The sequence below is a fragment of the Candoia aspera genome, chromosome 2, assembly GCF_035149785.1.
Source record: "Candoia aspera isolate rCanAsp1 chromosome 2, rCanAsp1.hap2, whole genome shotgun sequence".
NCBI classification, from domain to species: domain Eukaryota; kingdom Metazoa; phylum Chordata; class Lepidosauria; order Squamata; family Boidae; genus Candoia; species Candoia aspera.
Genome location: NC_086154.1, coordinates 99,356,807 through 99,372,444, shown reverse-complemented (window position 1 = coordinate 99,372,444; position 15,638 = coordinate 99,356,807). Strand labels below are relative to the sequence as shown.

The window sequence follows — 15,638 nt, the reverse complement described above, 5'->3', positions numbered from 1 at the left end:
TGTTTCTTTGTAATCTTGTGCAATATAAAAACTAAAACAGGACAAAATGGGGTTGCTATCAACAAATGGGGATATCCTGTCATTTGTTAAATATTAACTGGATTGAAAATAATTTTATTTTTAAATACATCCAGAAAACATGCAGAGTATTTGCAGTAGAGAATTGATAATCTTTTTGCTGAAATGCTAAATTATTTTGCTCTATTTATAGGAAATAATACCCTTGATAAATATTTTAAAATAATTTAAAATTTATTTATAATTAAAATTATGTATTTGTTTAATTTTCAGTCCAAATTGGAGAACCGGGATTATAGAGATGCTCAGGAATTTGCAGCTGATGTCCGATTGATGTTTTCCAATTGTTACAAATATAACCCTCCAGATCATGAGGTGGTTGCCATGGCACGGAAACTACAGGTAACTAAAAATTCATTTAAAAACACGTCCTACTTTAAATGCATAAATACATAATTTTTAATAGGTCATAGATTAATTTTCAGAGTAAACATATTTTCAAACATAGATTACAATTCAATTGCTATTCAATTTTATTTAACATACGTATTCCAAATGTCAGGGGTAAGGTATCTTGTGGATCTGTCCCTCACCCTGATGTTTACTGATTCCCCTCCTCTAACACCAATGAAGTGTCACAGGAAAGCATTGATTTTCTCTGGCCTTGGTTTTTAATTGGCATAACTATGAAAAAAATGTGTTAAACTTCTGCTAGGGTTAATAAACATATTTAACATCCAAACGCCACTTCTGGAATTCTTGAAATCCCATCCTCAGCAATGTCACTACAGTGCCGATCATGCCCCTTGCATTCTCCAATGGCCAAACGAATAGGATAACACCCTCACCCCACCCCCCACGTATAATAGGGTCTTAAGGTTAAGCCTGGTTTTGATCAGAGAGTTCCCTGGTTGGCAAACTGCAGGGGAAGAAAGATGGGGGTGTCCAGAATAGTCATATCCCTCCAGGGAACGTGAGCAATACAGAGCATCTTTTTGTATTGATTCTGAGTTTGGAGATACCACTGATGTTTTGTTCCTTTTGGTGTGTGTCCCAGGAAAGCTTCTTCAAAATGATGCTGGGATATATATTTACAAGCATAACATACATATACCCAACTGTATTTTGCCAGGATGTCTTTGAGATGCGATTTGCTAAAATGCCAGATGAACCTGAAGAACCTGTGGTTCCAGCTTCCTCTCCAGTAGTACTGCAGCCACCACCCAAAGTGCCCCCACCGTCATCCAGTGATAGCAGTAGTGATAGTTCTTCTGATAGTGACAGTTCATCAGATGATTCTGAAGAAGAGCGAGCTCAGCGGCTAGCAGAGCTCCAGGAACAGGTAAAACGTTTGTGTATCCTGCTTTTGACTCTGACTGTATCCTCTTTTCTCCAGTTACCTGCTTAATTCTAATTTTTGGACGTAGGATCAGGTTTTGCTTGGCTTCCTCCATACCAAATACATATGTACAGTTCTAGCCCACTCCTTCCAGTTTTTAATGTTTCACTACATACATGAGTAAAGAACCAACAAAAGAAGACAAGCCACTACAGCTTACATTTTCACAGGTCTGTAGAAATATGTGCTGCTTCTTACGAACAGCGCGTTTACAGCCAGTTATGAGCATATTTTATCACACTATTCCTTCACAAAGCTTCCTCTTGCGGAATATACTATAGATTTCAGTCCCTGTATTGGCAGAAAATAGTGCATCAAGCAATTTGGCTTTGCAACTTCCAGTAAGCAATCTCTGGCCATCTCCCTAGTGCTGAAACTGAGAATGTGATAGAGGTTGCTGTGCAACAGATGAAACAATTCCAGCTTTCCTGTGTAGTTTCTCACAACAAAAAGGCAAATTGGTTGGGCCTGTGCGTCACACTTTTTGCATCTACCATATCTTGATTGGATAAGGAAAGAGATTCCAAGACAGAAGCTCAACAGGTAGTATTAGAATAGCAGATGCTTCTTTTCTGCCTATGCTGGTGATACAATAACCAGTATGCTCTCCTTTCAACGTCTAAAATGTTAAGGAAAGCTTACGGTATCATAACCCACTCAGTACTAAAGGAAAAGGTAAAGATGCCCTTAAGTTAAGCTCAAGTCACTGGTGATCACATGGATATGTACATTTTCTTTCCTTGGCAATATGTAGGTTGAGTCACGGCAACTGGGTTAACAGCCATTCAGGTGTAGGGACAATGCAGCCACCCTGGAAGACATATATGGGGTCCCCTCACCAACCTTTGCCCAGACTGAAGAAGCTGCTTGGACAAGCAGTGAAACCTTTCTACCAAAAAGAAAGAAATCCAGTTGCCATGACTCAACCTACAGACAATTCCACCTGGATGACTGAGAATCTTCATCAACATCTTGGCAATAATACAATTTCTGCCTTCCAGACTACCGTAGAAGCTTGACTCTGCTTTGCTTTCAACCTCAGAAGGGGTCAGCAAATTGCTGCCATCATTAAGCAGTGCTATTGACAATTAATTGTCTCAAGCGTGTTCGTGCTCACATGTGCTTTTCTGCACTTCCTCCTCTTTGTCTTATATGCACACACACACACAAACACAGAGAACTGTGCATGCTTTGAAAATGATTTGGAAGAAGGGCTTCTAGTCTTGGATGAGCACAGCACCTGTCTGCATTTAATTAAACCACCTCAAGTTTTTTTCGGGTTTTTGAGTGAGACTGGAAAAAAAATGTCACTGCTTTAAAGACTGTACTCATTAAAATTTGTGTGACACTTGAAGCTGTGGCATTTTTTTTTTCAGTTGCATAGAAGCCTGGAAACACATGGGCTGCTTGTGTGGGTCTAAAACAACTGCAAATCATTTTTGAAGCATGCATAGCATTAATGAACATATAGGTCAGGTGTTTGGAAAAACCAATTAGCTGTACACCAAAGTGAATGTGGGGGTCATCACATCATAGGGCAAGGGGTAAAATAAAGAATTAAAAAAAAGAAAATTGTATTTATCTGTGTGTCTGCTCCTTAGCTTAAAGCAGTGCATGAACAGTTGGCTGCCCTGTCACAGCCACAACAGAACAAACCAAAGAAAAAAGAGAAAGACAAGAAAGAAAAGAAAAAAGAGAAGCACAAAAAGAAAGAAGAAGTAGAAGAAAATAAGAAAAATAAAGCCAAGGATCCACCGCCTAAGAAGGCTAAGAAGAATAATGGCAATAGCAATAGCTCAAGGTCAGTCCCCTCTTTATATGCCAATCTGTAGGGTGTTTTTTTTTAAGTTTTATTTGTAGTACAAGGATATTTTCAGAAGTATGGCAGAACTTCTATCTTTTGTCTATCTAAAATCCTTAGTAGAAGCCACATTATTTTAAATGAGGTAGGCAAAACCTTTCAAATCTAAAACACTTACAGAACAGCTATTCTTACCTGATGTTTCAAGCTTGGAACACTTCTGGAATATTGGTAAAGTTTGGTAAAGTCAGAACTGCTATTAAAATTTGGCGTTTTGAATACAAAGCATTATGGGTTTGAACATTTTGCGCACCACTGTTTTCAACCATATAAGATGGCAGTGTAATTTAAATCAGGGCGCTGCCATGCATTTGAACTTAAGGTTCCAAAATTATATATGTTGTCTTGGTTTTCAGCTAAATGAAGTGTAAGTACAGTTTTGGTTTTAGTTATATGTATTTCCTAATGTTAAAGCTCTAATTCTACAGTAGCAGTCCAAGGAGAATTCACTGTGGAATTGAATATTCCTTGCCTATACTATTGAAATTTGCAAAACAGGTAAATTACTGTAGTTTCTCAAGGCTTAGAATATAGTTCTAAAATGGCCATTATTTCTTTGTGAACAGTGGAACTACATATGAAAGTGTCTAAGGAATGCCCGTTGCCTCACTCCAGACTGAGGTTCTGTTTTTACTTCTTGAGGGATAGTTTAGACTTCTATCCCTAAGTCAGTTCAGTGTACTAGGATTGTGAAAAGGATACCAAAGAGGTGCTTTGCACATACAGGACAGCTTTTTTAAAAACCATTAAAGCAGTTTTATCTTTGCTAGGGTCATTCATTTGTTACATAAGTTGCTCCTGGCTATCCCCAGCTCTCGAATGTTTTGCACAGTTCTACTATCTACTGTCAGAAAAGTTCAGTTTCAAATAGTCCTTTAAACATTCTAGAACAGGGTTTTTCAAACTTTTTGTGGGTCACAGAATCTGTTAGTTTTTTAAAAAAATTCCTGGAACCCCCATCAAGAAGGAAAGTTCCAGTGATGGAATTTAGGCTGCATTTAAGTGAACTTTTTTTTTTTTTTGGCCCTTAGTCTGTTATGGAATCCTATCAAGTTCTGTGGAGCACAGTTTGAAAAACCCTGTTCTAGAAAACATATGTACATTTTTGTGATGCATCAAGTTGCAAATCAGTTGAGATCGTTCTTACATGGATCATGATGTTAGCTCAATTTGTTGTTCTGTCCAATCTGGTCCTAAATACACCTTTCTCAACTCTATAATGAATCCATACTCTTCCCAAGCGCAGCATTTCCAAAATGTAGTATTGCCTCAGATATTGAAAAGAGTAAGCATATTCTAGAGGATGAGCTTGAACATGATACAGCACTTTTTTTCATTTCTACTGCATTCTTTTTATTTCAGCTTGCTCTGGCAATGCCCCTGATCTAAGAGTGCAAAATAAAATGCATATTTGATGTTTGTTTATTGGAAGAATTTCTCTTTAAGGAGGTGCTTGCAATACTACAGTCCTAACGAAGACAGATAATTCAAGATTTGCTTTGCTTTACAAGTTTATGCATAAAAGCATAAGCTCCATTATGCTGCCACACCCTATTTCTTAATGGATAAACAAGTTGCTTGTGAACTCAGTCCACCCTCCTGAAGAGTCAGGGCCAGTCCAAGAAATTTTGCTGCCTGAATCAGAGAAGCAAAACTCTCTCTCTCCCCTCCACCCCATCATATCTAGATGCATGGAATGTAAAGCTGAACAAATATTTTAGTACCCGTGGCAGAAAACCAGTCCTTTTCCCTCTTCACCACAGCTAATAACATACTGCTCTTTACGATACTTAGAATGTTCCAACTCCACACGTTGGAAGTTCTTAAATGCGGGAGAGCATGGTGAGTGTAAAAGACGACGCACAGCCAATTTGGTTGCTTTAGGTCGTTATCCTGCACATTCTTAAGCAATCAGAACATTTCTAAGCTTGGGCAGCTGCCAGCATGAGCCAGAAAATTACTGATCGAAACTAAGCGACACTATAGTACTCCCTGGCTTTTACTCCCAGGTAAACGTGCATATGCACTCTTTCTTCCAAATACAACAGTGAAGGATTGCAGTCTTACTGGGAAGCAAATCTTGGTAAAAATTAGGCTAACCCATGAAGAAACGTCTGAGGGATGGACAATGAACACACTCCTCTGCAAAAAGCACCCAGGTGCCCCTCATTTCCTTCAGGGCATCTCATTTTTTAAATAAATAGAGTGAGGCTGCCCAGAGGAAGGTTTGGCAACAAACCTGAAATCTCATACTGCTTGCTTTACTAAAGAAACCACCAAAAAAAAAAAAAAGGTAAGGGGCAGGAAAAACAGATCTCTTTATAATTACAAGAGGTTTTCCTTCCTCGTGTATTGCTGCCTTACAGTGGACAGTCCATTCTTCAAAACACTCATTCTCAGAATAAAAATCACCCATTGCATACCTCTGGGAATTACTCACACTCCTAGTTTCAGTTTTAACTTCGAGAACACCAGTATCCAGAAGCTGCAGTCTGGATGGATTTATCCATGATCCATCCATCCATTGTGAAGAGATTCAAGAGACAAACCATATCAGATGTCACTCTGCTTTTGCAGGCTTTAACATATTACATACAGGAAAGGGGTTTTTTGTTTGTTTGTTTTGCTCCTTTCTGTCCAGCCATCCACCTCCTAATTCATTTGTTGAGGCATCACACAATGAGAGTGGGTTTCACATTGGCTTTAAGGACAAATCTAAAGCTAGATACTGTAGGTAGAGAATTATCCTCCTGTGATCAGATTATCTGATATATATGACCGCATTTCCCCCGTGGATAATTTTCACCCTACTGGGAGTACATTTCTAGTGATGAAACAATTAGATCACGTATTTCAGGCTGAAATATTTCTATTCCTTTAGCCTGAAGCAAGATTATATACTAAATGCAGGGTACTGCTTAAGAAACAGCTGTTCTGTTTTAATTCAGGTAGCTCTCTTTGCTTTTTGTGCTTCTAGAAAATGAATCTCATGTGACAGATTTAATGTGTAAAGGTGGCAGTGTAGCACCTCACCCAAGTCCTGTAGGTGAGGCCAGTATTTTAAAATTGCATATATGTTAAGATACGTGGGGTTGCAGAAAGCTTTTGGAAGGGGATTTTGTAAAGCACCCTTCTGGATCTGTGGCTTGAAATATCGGAGTGGATGCATCCCGTACAGGTTGAGTGAGGCTTCTTCAGGGTCTTTTCTGGTCCCCTGAGTATCTGTGTCCTTGCACAGAAGATGCTGACATACGGACTGCCTGCCTCCTCCGTGATTTGCACTGCTCTTACAGTTGCTTGTCAAAGGCTAGGCAATCATTTTGGAAAGTTGAACTTCGTCGTTTTTAACTCACAGCTCATTGAAACAGACTTCCTTGGCTGTTAGAATGTGGAAGACCATGCTAATAAACCTAAATGTGTTCTAGAGTAATGTGTGTGTGAAATCAGGGAATCGTTTTGTTTCCTACAATAATGCCTTATAATTGTTCTTTGAAGTAATAAGAAGGAGCCTGTGACTGTGAAGAATATCAAGCCACCTCCATCTTATGAGTCGGAGGAGGAGGAGAAGTGTAAGCCAATGTCCTACGAGGAAAAAAGGCAGTTGAGCCTGGACATTAACAAACTCCCTGGTGAAAAATTAGGTCGGGTTGTCCACATCATCCAGTCAAGAGAGCCCTCACTCAAAAACTCCAATCCTGATGAGATTGAAATTGACTTTGAGACATTAAAGGCATCCACGTTGCGGGAGCTGGAGCGATATGTGACATCTTGTTTACGGAAAAAGAGGAAACCTCAAGGTATCTTTCAAGCTCAGAATAGTTGCTTCAAATGCCAGCGCTGTTTATTGAATCACTTTTTATTGAGCAGAGACGGAAAATGTACTAATGTTGGAGCGTGATAAACTTATGCTAGAGTCACTCATTCTGAAATGGCACATTTTCCAGCAATTAATGGATTAAATTAATAACAAAAATACAAATGGATTAGCAATTGTTAGTACTGGACTTGGTCTTGATGGCCTCTGAGCCAGATCGTGTATCACTGTGTATTGTGGTACAGTGTTTCTCTACAGTGAAACGTGTTTTCAAATTACTATAAACACACATTTTTGTTTTACATGAACATTATATATTGTTACAATGAAATATTGTTTACTTGCTTTGGAAAATGTATCCAAAGCTTATCCATATTTATTGTGAAAGGGTTTGTTTTAGCAGATATATATCCTTTTCAGGAGCAAGAATATTTCCAGAACAGTAATACGTTTTTAAAGCAGAAATATATTTTCAATGATTTATAAATACAAAGCAAGAATATGTTGCTTTATATATTTTTACATTTTTGAGGTATTTTCATTTTTTGTGTTGGTAATAATTTACTATTTTTCTTAACATTATTTAAAATAACTTTCTAAAGTTTTTTTCAATAATGTTTATTTACACAGCAGCTAGTGTAAAGATTTCAAACGAACAAAGCATGTAAATGCTAAATTATTTGAGAACTTCAAATTTTCAAACTCTTCAATTCTCCATTTCCTAAAGCAGAAGATAGCAAATTGAACACTTCTGCATACCTTTGAGAAAGAGGAAGAGGCAGAACATTTTTTTCTGTCCTTCTGAAATCAGTGTTTCCTTAACCTAATTAAAACACACCAATTTGTGGAAACCTGTCATGAATTAAATCCTTCTTTGGCAGACACCAAAACATCTATGTTCTGATAGACTACATCTGCCTGTGGAATGAATTATCCTGTTTACCTATATCATAGTACCTAATACCTGGAAGACTGGGGACCCTCCAGAGCAAGTGTGGAACAGGCAGGGCTTTTGGGAGGGAGCAAGATGAAGTCCCACTGCACGAGCAGATAGCCAATCTCATAACCCTGATATTTATTAGGAATATTTCATGACACAAGAATAGATTCTGGATTACTGTCTTACGCAGTGACAATATTGTACTATTACCTTGTTGCAGCAGAGAAAGTGGATGTCATTGCTGGTTCCTCTAAAATGAAAGGATTCTCCTCCTCAGAGTCTGAGAGCACCAGTGAGTCCAGCTCCTCCGACAGTGAAGATTCAGAAACAGGTTAGACGCAGATTATTTCAAGACTTGGTCCCATGCCTGTTTCCTGTATAAATAAATAGGATTTTAGTACTGGCTTGGCCTTTTAAAAAATTTTTTGGTATTTGTATTTAAAGTAATATGTATGTATCTGTATGTGGAACCTTCCAGTTTGGATCAAATAATACGTTGCATAAGTGCCATATAATTGATATGAACTACGTTATATGTTGTAATTAATTGAATCTGACAGAACTATTCTATAAGTTTATGGCAAAGCAGTTTTATATGTAATGGATTAGATTCACAAATTAAGAGAAACAATGTTTTATCACCTGAGAATAACACTTTTTGTAGAGAACATTAAACTAGTTTGACAGAAAATACAAATAGATACAAGTCTGTATATGTGTGTATATGTAAGAAAAATGCCATTGAGAAAATAAGATTTTTGAGGAAAATAGGCTGAAGCATGGCAAAAATATTCTGTAAAGTTTTTTTGGTTAATTATATTTGTATTGCCAGAGACAGTCTTTATGATATTAACTATGAGAGGTTTTACGGTTTCACATAATTCAAAACACAAACATTGTTTGTAAAATAACATTAGGGCTACACTTCTCTGTAATTTTTTTAAATTGAAATTTTGATATTTGCATGATCAAAAAAATGATGTGTGGTTCTTTGATCCTCTCAGAAGTATCACAGTTTTTGCAACTTAATAAACAAGTATTTAAAAAATAACAGACATAAAATTCTGCACACTGTTAATTTTGTAGTTCTAACATAGGTTTGGCATCTACAACCAGAGAATAGTTGAGTTTTTTCTGAACGTGTGTGTGCCTTCAAATCAGTTTTTGACTCCTGGTGACTGCCTGGACAAATCCCTGCAGTTTTCTTGTCAAGATTTTTGGAAGTGATTTGCCATTGCCTCCTTCCTTGGGCTGAGAGAGAGTGACTGGCCCAAGGTCACCTGGCTGGCTTCATGCCTAAGTGGGACTAGAACTCAGCGGTCTCCCAGTTTCTAGCTTGGCACCTTAAACACTACGCCAAACTAGCTGTCTGAATAGATATATTTAATTGAGTCTGAATTTTTTAAATGTAAGACTGCTCAAGCAGCCATTTTTTCCTTTACCTCTTTTTCCATTTACCATCTTAGAACCTTCCAGAAGGTTGAGGTGTTGGGTTTTCTTGACCAATATATACTATGTTACAGAAAACAGCAGCATGAGCAGAAATTCATCTGAAATTAGATAGAGTTTTGCTGTACAGTGTGCTCAATTGCTCAATCCCTGCTTTAAAAAAATCTGTATAATATATTGGAATTTCATGTAGGCAGCAAGCAGCTTTATTTCTTTTATCTATATAGCTTGTAAAAAGGCTTCTGCTGGGTTCTGGTTCAGGAAAGGGAAATAATAAGACAAGTAGACTTTTTAAAATTATAATGTTGGCTGAAGTTATAGGGACTTGGTAATCCAGTATTTACAAAGACATTTTTTTGTTTTAAAATTAATTTCAGTTATAGATGTCATTCCATGTTTCCATTTGTTTTATTTTTTGTTTTATTCCTCAAGCTGCCCTAGATTTCAAAATTAGGTCCTTTAAAATCACAGTTCTACAATTAAGCTTTCTGTGGCACATTAACAAATATATGTGCTGCTTGTATTTTTATTAACAGTGTGGCTTTGATTTATGTGTCTCTACTAAACATCTGTTTATAAATTTTGAAGAAATCCTGATAATAGACAATGATTTCCAGCTGTTGACCAGGCCTGAGACACAAATCCATACATAGATAGTCTACATAGACTGGCAGAACTGAAAAACCTCATTTTTGTCTTCCTGTCAAAACAAGTTTATTTCTCATTAGAGGCACAAAAGATGCCTCTGAGGATGTGCTTTGCTTTTTCCCCTAGTGTTCATTTTTATCGCTGAGGTTTGTTTGTTTGTTTGTTTTAAGAAAAAGGGGAGGCTTGCCCTTCACTTTATGATCAGATCTTAAAGTCTTCCTAGCAAAATGTGTATTAAAAAATGAGTTTATTTGTTTATTTTGTAGATGACCATAGACCATAGGTTTTGATTAATCTTATTTATGTCATTCTTTAAAGGCAGTTTATGGTGTCTCCTTTATTTTTACTGATGTGAAATGGTATTTTTTACAGATTTTTAATTACTGGCTTGAGATGTGTGTTTAATGTTTTTAAAATCTAGATTAGCGTGCATTGTATTTTGATAGTGACTTAAAAAGGTCTGTTCTAGAAGTGGAATATATAAGTAGATATTAGTATTTACAACACAGATAGCAGCTGCAATAAAATTTTTTGCCACCTGTAGTATCTTAGCTGATACTATATTGATCTTATGTCAGTATTTGTTTTTAATGAGATCTTTCTATTCTACGTTTTAACTGTGCTTGTTGTCAAGGGTAGTAATAGTCATTTCATACATGGCCTAAGTGGGTTGTATGTTTTCAGGGTATACAGCTATTAGGATTGGAAAAGAATTTCATTTTAAAATAATTCAGTACATCATCATACATTTCAGGTGTAGCTTCATAAATTGAGTATTAAAAAAGAAGTATAACTAAAATATGTCCAGTGCTGCATCTCAAGTTATTTGGGCACAAGAACAGAAGCAGAATTTAACTGCTAATTCATTTCTTTTTTTTCACAAAACATTGAGAATATATCTTGCATATATGGATGTGCAGTATATTTTGAGTCTGAATTGTCTCCAATTTGAAATGCACCTTTTCAGTTGCAAAATAGTTATTTCCGTTATTTTGGGAATGTCTTGAGCTTGAAACAGTATTCTGAGTGGTGGTGTTTCAAGCTTAAAACTCTCCAAAAATAATTGAGCCAGTTTGAATATACAATGTTTTGCATATCGCTACTTTAGACTAGTAATATTCAGAAGTTAAATAATGAAGTCTGATGATTAACAGAAGAGACCCCATACAGAGGAGACCAGCATGCAGTTGAAGAAACAGCATATACAGTATAATTTTGAATTGCATGTTTGGGCCATAGGAAATGCTGCAGTGAAACTAGAGAAACAAAGTTCAAGTTGCAAATATACTGTTTCCTTCTCAAGAATGCATATTCCTTTTTTGGAACCTAGCTTAAAATGTTTGCTGATGCTCACATTTTCACATTAAGGTAGGCAGAATTTCCCTAAATTATGGCTTATCAAGAAACTAGCTTTTACATGTTTTTACAATTAATCCTGTTAGTTCCTCTGGCAAGCATTGTGGCCAATAAAGACACATGGCTTCGTCTGAGATTTATTAAATTGTCCCTGGAGAAACAAACCAGAAACCCTGGTTTGGACAACCTGGGATTCAAATGCTAGATGAAATCGTTAATGTTTGCTGGCCATGCCAACTGGCAGAAGGAGCTATCCTGAGCAATCTGACCGGTGTGCATTAACATGTTGCTGTGTCCTAGTAAACTAAAACACATCAGAATTTACTAAGATGTGTAAGTACAGCCAAGTGACTCTCAGCTGGAAGAAAATTATTAAATCAACTTTTTTTGATGTTAGTATTTTTTGCCAGTGATCAATATCAATTCAGTTTATTTGGAATTTTTCTCATTGAAATTTTGATAAAAGTAATTTATCACTTTTGGATTTTAAAGGTTCCTCTCTAGCCATCAAGGCAATAGTTGTATTAATGATAATTTAGATCATTCTAGTCAGAATGGATGGCAAAGGTTTCCTGATTCCCCTCAAAACTAAGTCATGATAGGCTTGATTAGTACTTGGATGGGAAACCCAGGACTGTAGGCTGGATTAAGTAGTTGAAAACATTGCAGTAGTACTCAAAAGCAAGATGTGTTACTTTCGGCAATTACTTTGGATTTGATTGTTACTTGGTCACTGATGCTGAACTTGTAACATCATTATACTCAATTTGGCTCATCATCAGTTCTTTATAGCCCCTATAACACATTCCACCTCAAATTACTGTGCCAGGGATACGTTCTAACATAGGAAGGTATTGAATGGGAGAGTTTGAGCTTTTAAAATTTTCCCTAAATTTTGATATTTGGTAATGCAGTAACTTTATAAATTTACCTGTATTGCATACCTGTGTCAATTAATAGGAGCTAAGATTTACCTTTAACTGCATGGGGTATAGAATGCACTAGAAGCATGTGACATAAGTCTTTCACAGCTTTTTCAGATTGCAGTTTATAGTGCCTTTGTGAGAAGAACTGGTTGTGAACTCATGTATACAATGTGAGCACTAGCTGTGTTTTGAAAGATGAGTAAATGAGGGTGTGCTTTACTGCATCATAGTTTATATTCTTGCTTAACCTACCATCATGAAGAAGAATGTTCATGTCCTGGCCTTGACTATAACTAGCTCATGTTTTTATTTGGATGAAACTTGGGCTTTCTTGAAAAACTATAGTGTTTTTCTCTTTAAAAGTCAGAGAACCTTCACTTACTAATGTTAATATTTTCATATGGCTTCATCTGATAATTTTCTCAAGTTCTTTTTTGCTCCTGGAATGTACATCATAACTTAATACATTGCATTCACTGAGGAACTTTTTCAGTGAAATATGATTCAGCTGTGAAACTCTAAACAGTGACTAAAGATCCAGAGGTTGTATGTTTTAGTTGACTGGCTTGTTGCTCAGGGGTAGGCAGCCCATTACATTCTATTCATCTGGGACTGCAACTCCCATAGTCCATTGACATTGCAGTCCATTGAATTGTAGTCCTCTAAATTTCTGGAGATCAATCCGGTGCCTCTGCTTTACTATATGGCAAACAAATTGTATATTTTACAAAGTTTTCTTAGCAACCTGCCTCTGATGTGCATTGAATGCATGGTTTTTACCTGGCATAATTTAGTGCTTAATCTGTTGCTCTGCTGTTTTTTCTGACTTTGTTTTGTTACATATTAATTACCTTTGACCTGAGCAAAAAAATATACTGATACAGTATCCTGATTCAGAGTTATCCAGGCTGATGGAGACTTTTGCAGAAATTTTAGTCTCCCTCGCCTCTTTTTAAAAAGTGTGTGTGTGTGTGTGTGTGTGTACTTAGAGACTTTGTTGTTATATGGGAAAGCCCTTCCATAAACATACTATTTTATGTGCTGTAGCTGTGTTCTAGATTGGTTTTTTAACCCCTTTTTTCTTTTCAAGAATTTTTCCTACTAAATCCCCAAACTGCTTTTTAAAATTTCTTCCAAGTTTAAAAGCATCTCATTAATCAGGCATGGAAGATACAGAAAAGTTACACTGGATGATAACCAATAAAGATAAGCAAAGCTGTGAATAGTATCCAAGTGCTAACAGGATGCATCAGTAATTGTAGAAAATCCCATAAAGAGAGTTATTGTTAGAAGCACTTAGTGGATTGTCTACCAAACTTTGGTATAGCGTTAAATGTATTTCTAGACAGGTATTTTCTCTCCTTTTATATAAAAAAGTGTGCTTCCGTGCTACAATACAGCTTTATAACTGCTTCTTAAAAATGAATCTGAAATACACATCAGTACTCATTATGGAAGTATATGGCTGTCCTTTTTCTATAAACCCAAATAAACATGTGTAAGCAAACTCAAAATATGAATATTAAGCTCCATACTTAGTGATGACTCATAGCAGAATCATACAGTAAGCTTGACTGTCAGCCACAAGGAATAGTTTATAAATTGATCTAATCCAAGCTTTCAGGGTTTTTAGCAGACTACACATCTTGAGCTTAGAGAAAGCAGTAGCTATATTTTCCCAATTTCAAGAAAAAACAGAACTTCCCAACAAATTACTCATTCAAAAATCCATCATAAAAATATAGCCTGGAGTTTACTTGTGAAGGTTACTTATAAACAAAAATATGTATTTGGGGATTTAAAATAAATAATGTCTTTCTTAATATTGTTAATTTTTTCTCTATTTGCATTTGTTCCTGCCATTTGTTTTTAATTTTTTATGAAGGGATGGGATAATATTTAACCTTTTTTTTTGTTGGAATATGTAAACTGCATGATTAAGTAAAACTGTAATTCCTCTTTCCCTTGAACTGTTCAAAGTGCATTAATCATGAATTGATATCTGCTGTCATTTTTATTCAGCTGTTCAATTACTTTATGGAAAAAAATTAACAGTAATTTATATAATCTGTTTTAAATTTTATCTGAATGCTCATGATTTAACTGAGATGTAATCACAATAGTTTAAAATAAATTGTATAGTTACTATATTTTTGTTCTAAGAATAAAAATAAAGAATTTATTTTTTGCTGCAGAAAATGTACCTACCTTTTGTATAATAACTAAAAATTACACTTGATTTTGACATTTGAAAATGGACATTCATGTTCCCCCCCCTTTTTTTAAGATAATAGTCTCATTGACTGACTCAACAGGCAAATAAATACCTTTTTCAATATCACATCAGAATTCTTTTATTGAAAATATCCTATTGTCTGATTGTCAAATAGGAATTCAAATTTATTTTCATTGTCTGAAATGTGCAGAAAAAAATACACTTCGCTCATCCTCCCTGTTCATATGTGGAAGGTACTTCTGCACACACAGTCCAGGGAGGTTTCTCTATTTTTGTGCCCCCCGGAAAGACATTCCAGAGAGACTTCAGTCTTTGTAGGTGCCTTTTGAGTAATAGGTAGGCTGCTGGTGGAAGGGCCCACTTACATAAACAGAAGCAGTCTTGCACTACTTCAAAGCCAAACCAAGGTTTTTCGAATGTGTTCTTGAGGTTTGGAAAATGTATGGTAAACAGGGTACTTGAATCACTTAGGGACAGGTCTTCAATAATGTTACGTTAATTGAAAATTACATCAAAACTGAGATTAAAGAGATTTTAAGATTTCTAAAACATTCATTACTACTTTGTCTAAACTGCTGTGCTGTTCCAGTAATGTTTCTACAGGACAATTGAAACAAAATCCCCACGTTAGCCTTGGCCTGCGCCTTATTTTCAAAAGTTAAGTTAGGTGGTGTTGATGGATGATCCTGTAATGAAGAACACCTTAGAATGTTGGGTAGTTTTATTATGTTGCCACAAATAAACTCAGTGTCATTTAGGTTGCACTAAAAATGTGAAATACTGGCCTAAGTTGCATTCTTTTGGGGGAATATACTTTGAGTATAAGAGTAATATTTCGGGCAATGCATGGCCACATATTACAAGAAGTGAACTAAAGTCAAATGGTGCCAGATTGTATCCAGTGGTGTCTCTCTGCTGGTGAAATTGATTCCTTCTCCAAATCTTCTATGGAAGATTACAGGATGGATCACATAAAGCAAATATGGACATG

General features: G+C 36.1%; 1 protein-coding gene across 4 annotated transcripts in view; it reads left to right on the top strand.

Annotated features, from left to right (window-relative positions):
* The window catches only part of BRD4 (bromodomain containing 4), an 83,284-nt gene that overhangs the window by 50,132 nt on the left and 17,514 nt on the right, over positions 1-15,638 (top strand). For all 4 annotated transcript variants that reach the window (XM_063292558.1, XM_063292557.1, XM_063292560.1 and 1 more), the window contains 5 exons: positions 292-420; positions 1,151-1,360; positions 3,019-3,218; positions 6,774-7,075; positions 8,253-8,363. In XM_063292558.1, the coding sequence (XP_063148628.1) occupies positions 292-420; positions 1,151-1,360; positions 3,019-3,218; positions 6,774-7,075; positions 8,253-8,363 (952 nt within the window). The remainder of the gene's footprint in view (positions 1-291; positions 421-1,150; positions 1,361-3,018; positions 3,219-6,773; positions 7,076-8,252; positions 8,364-15,638) is intronic.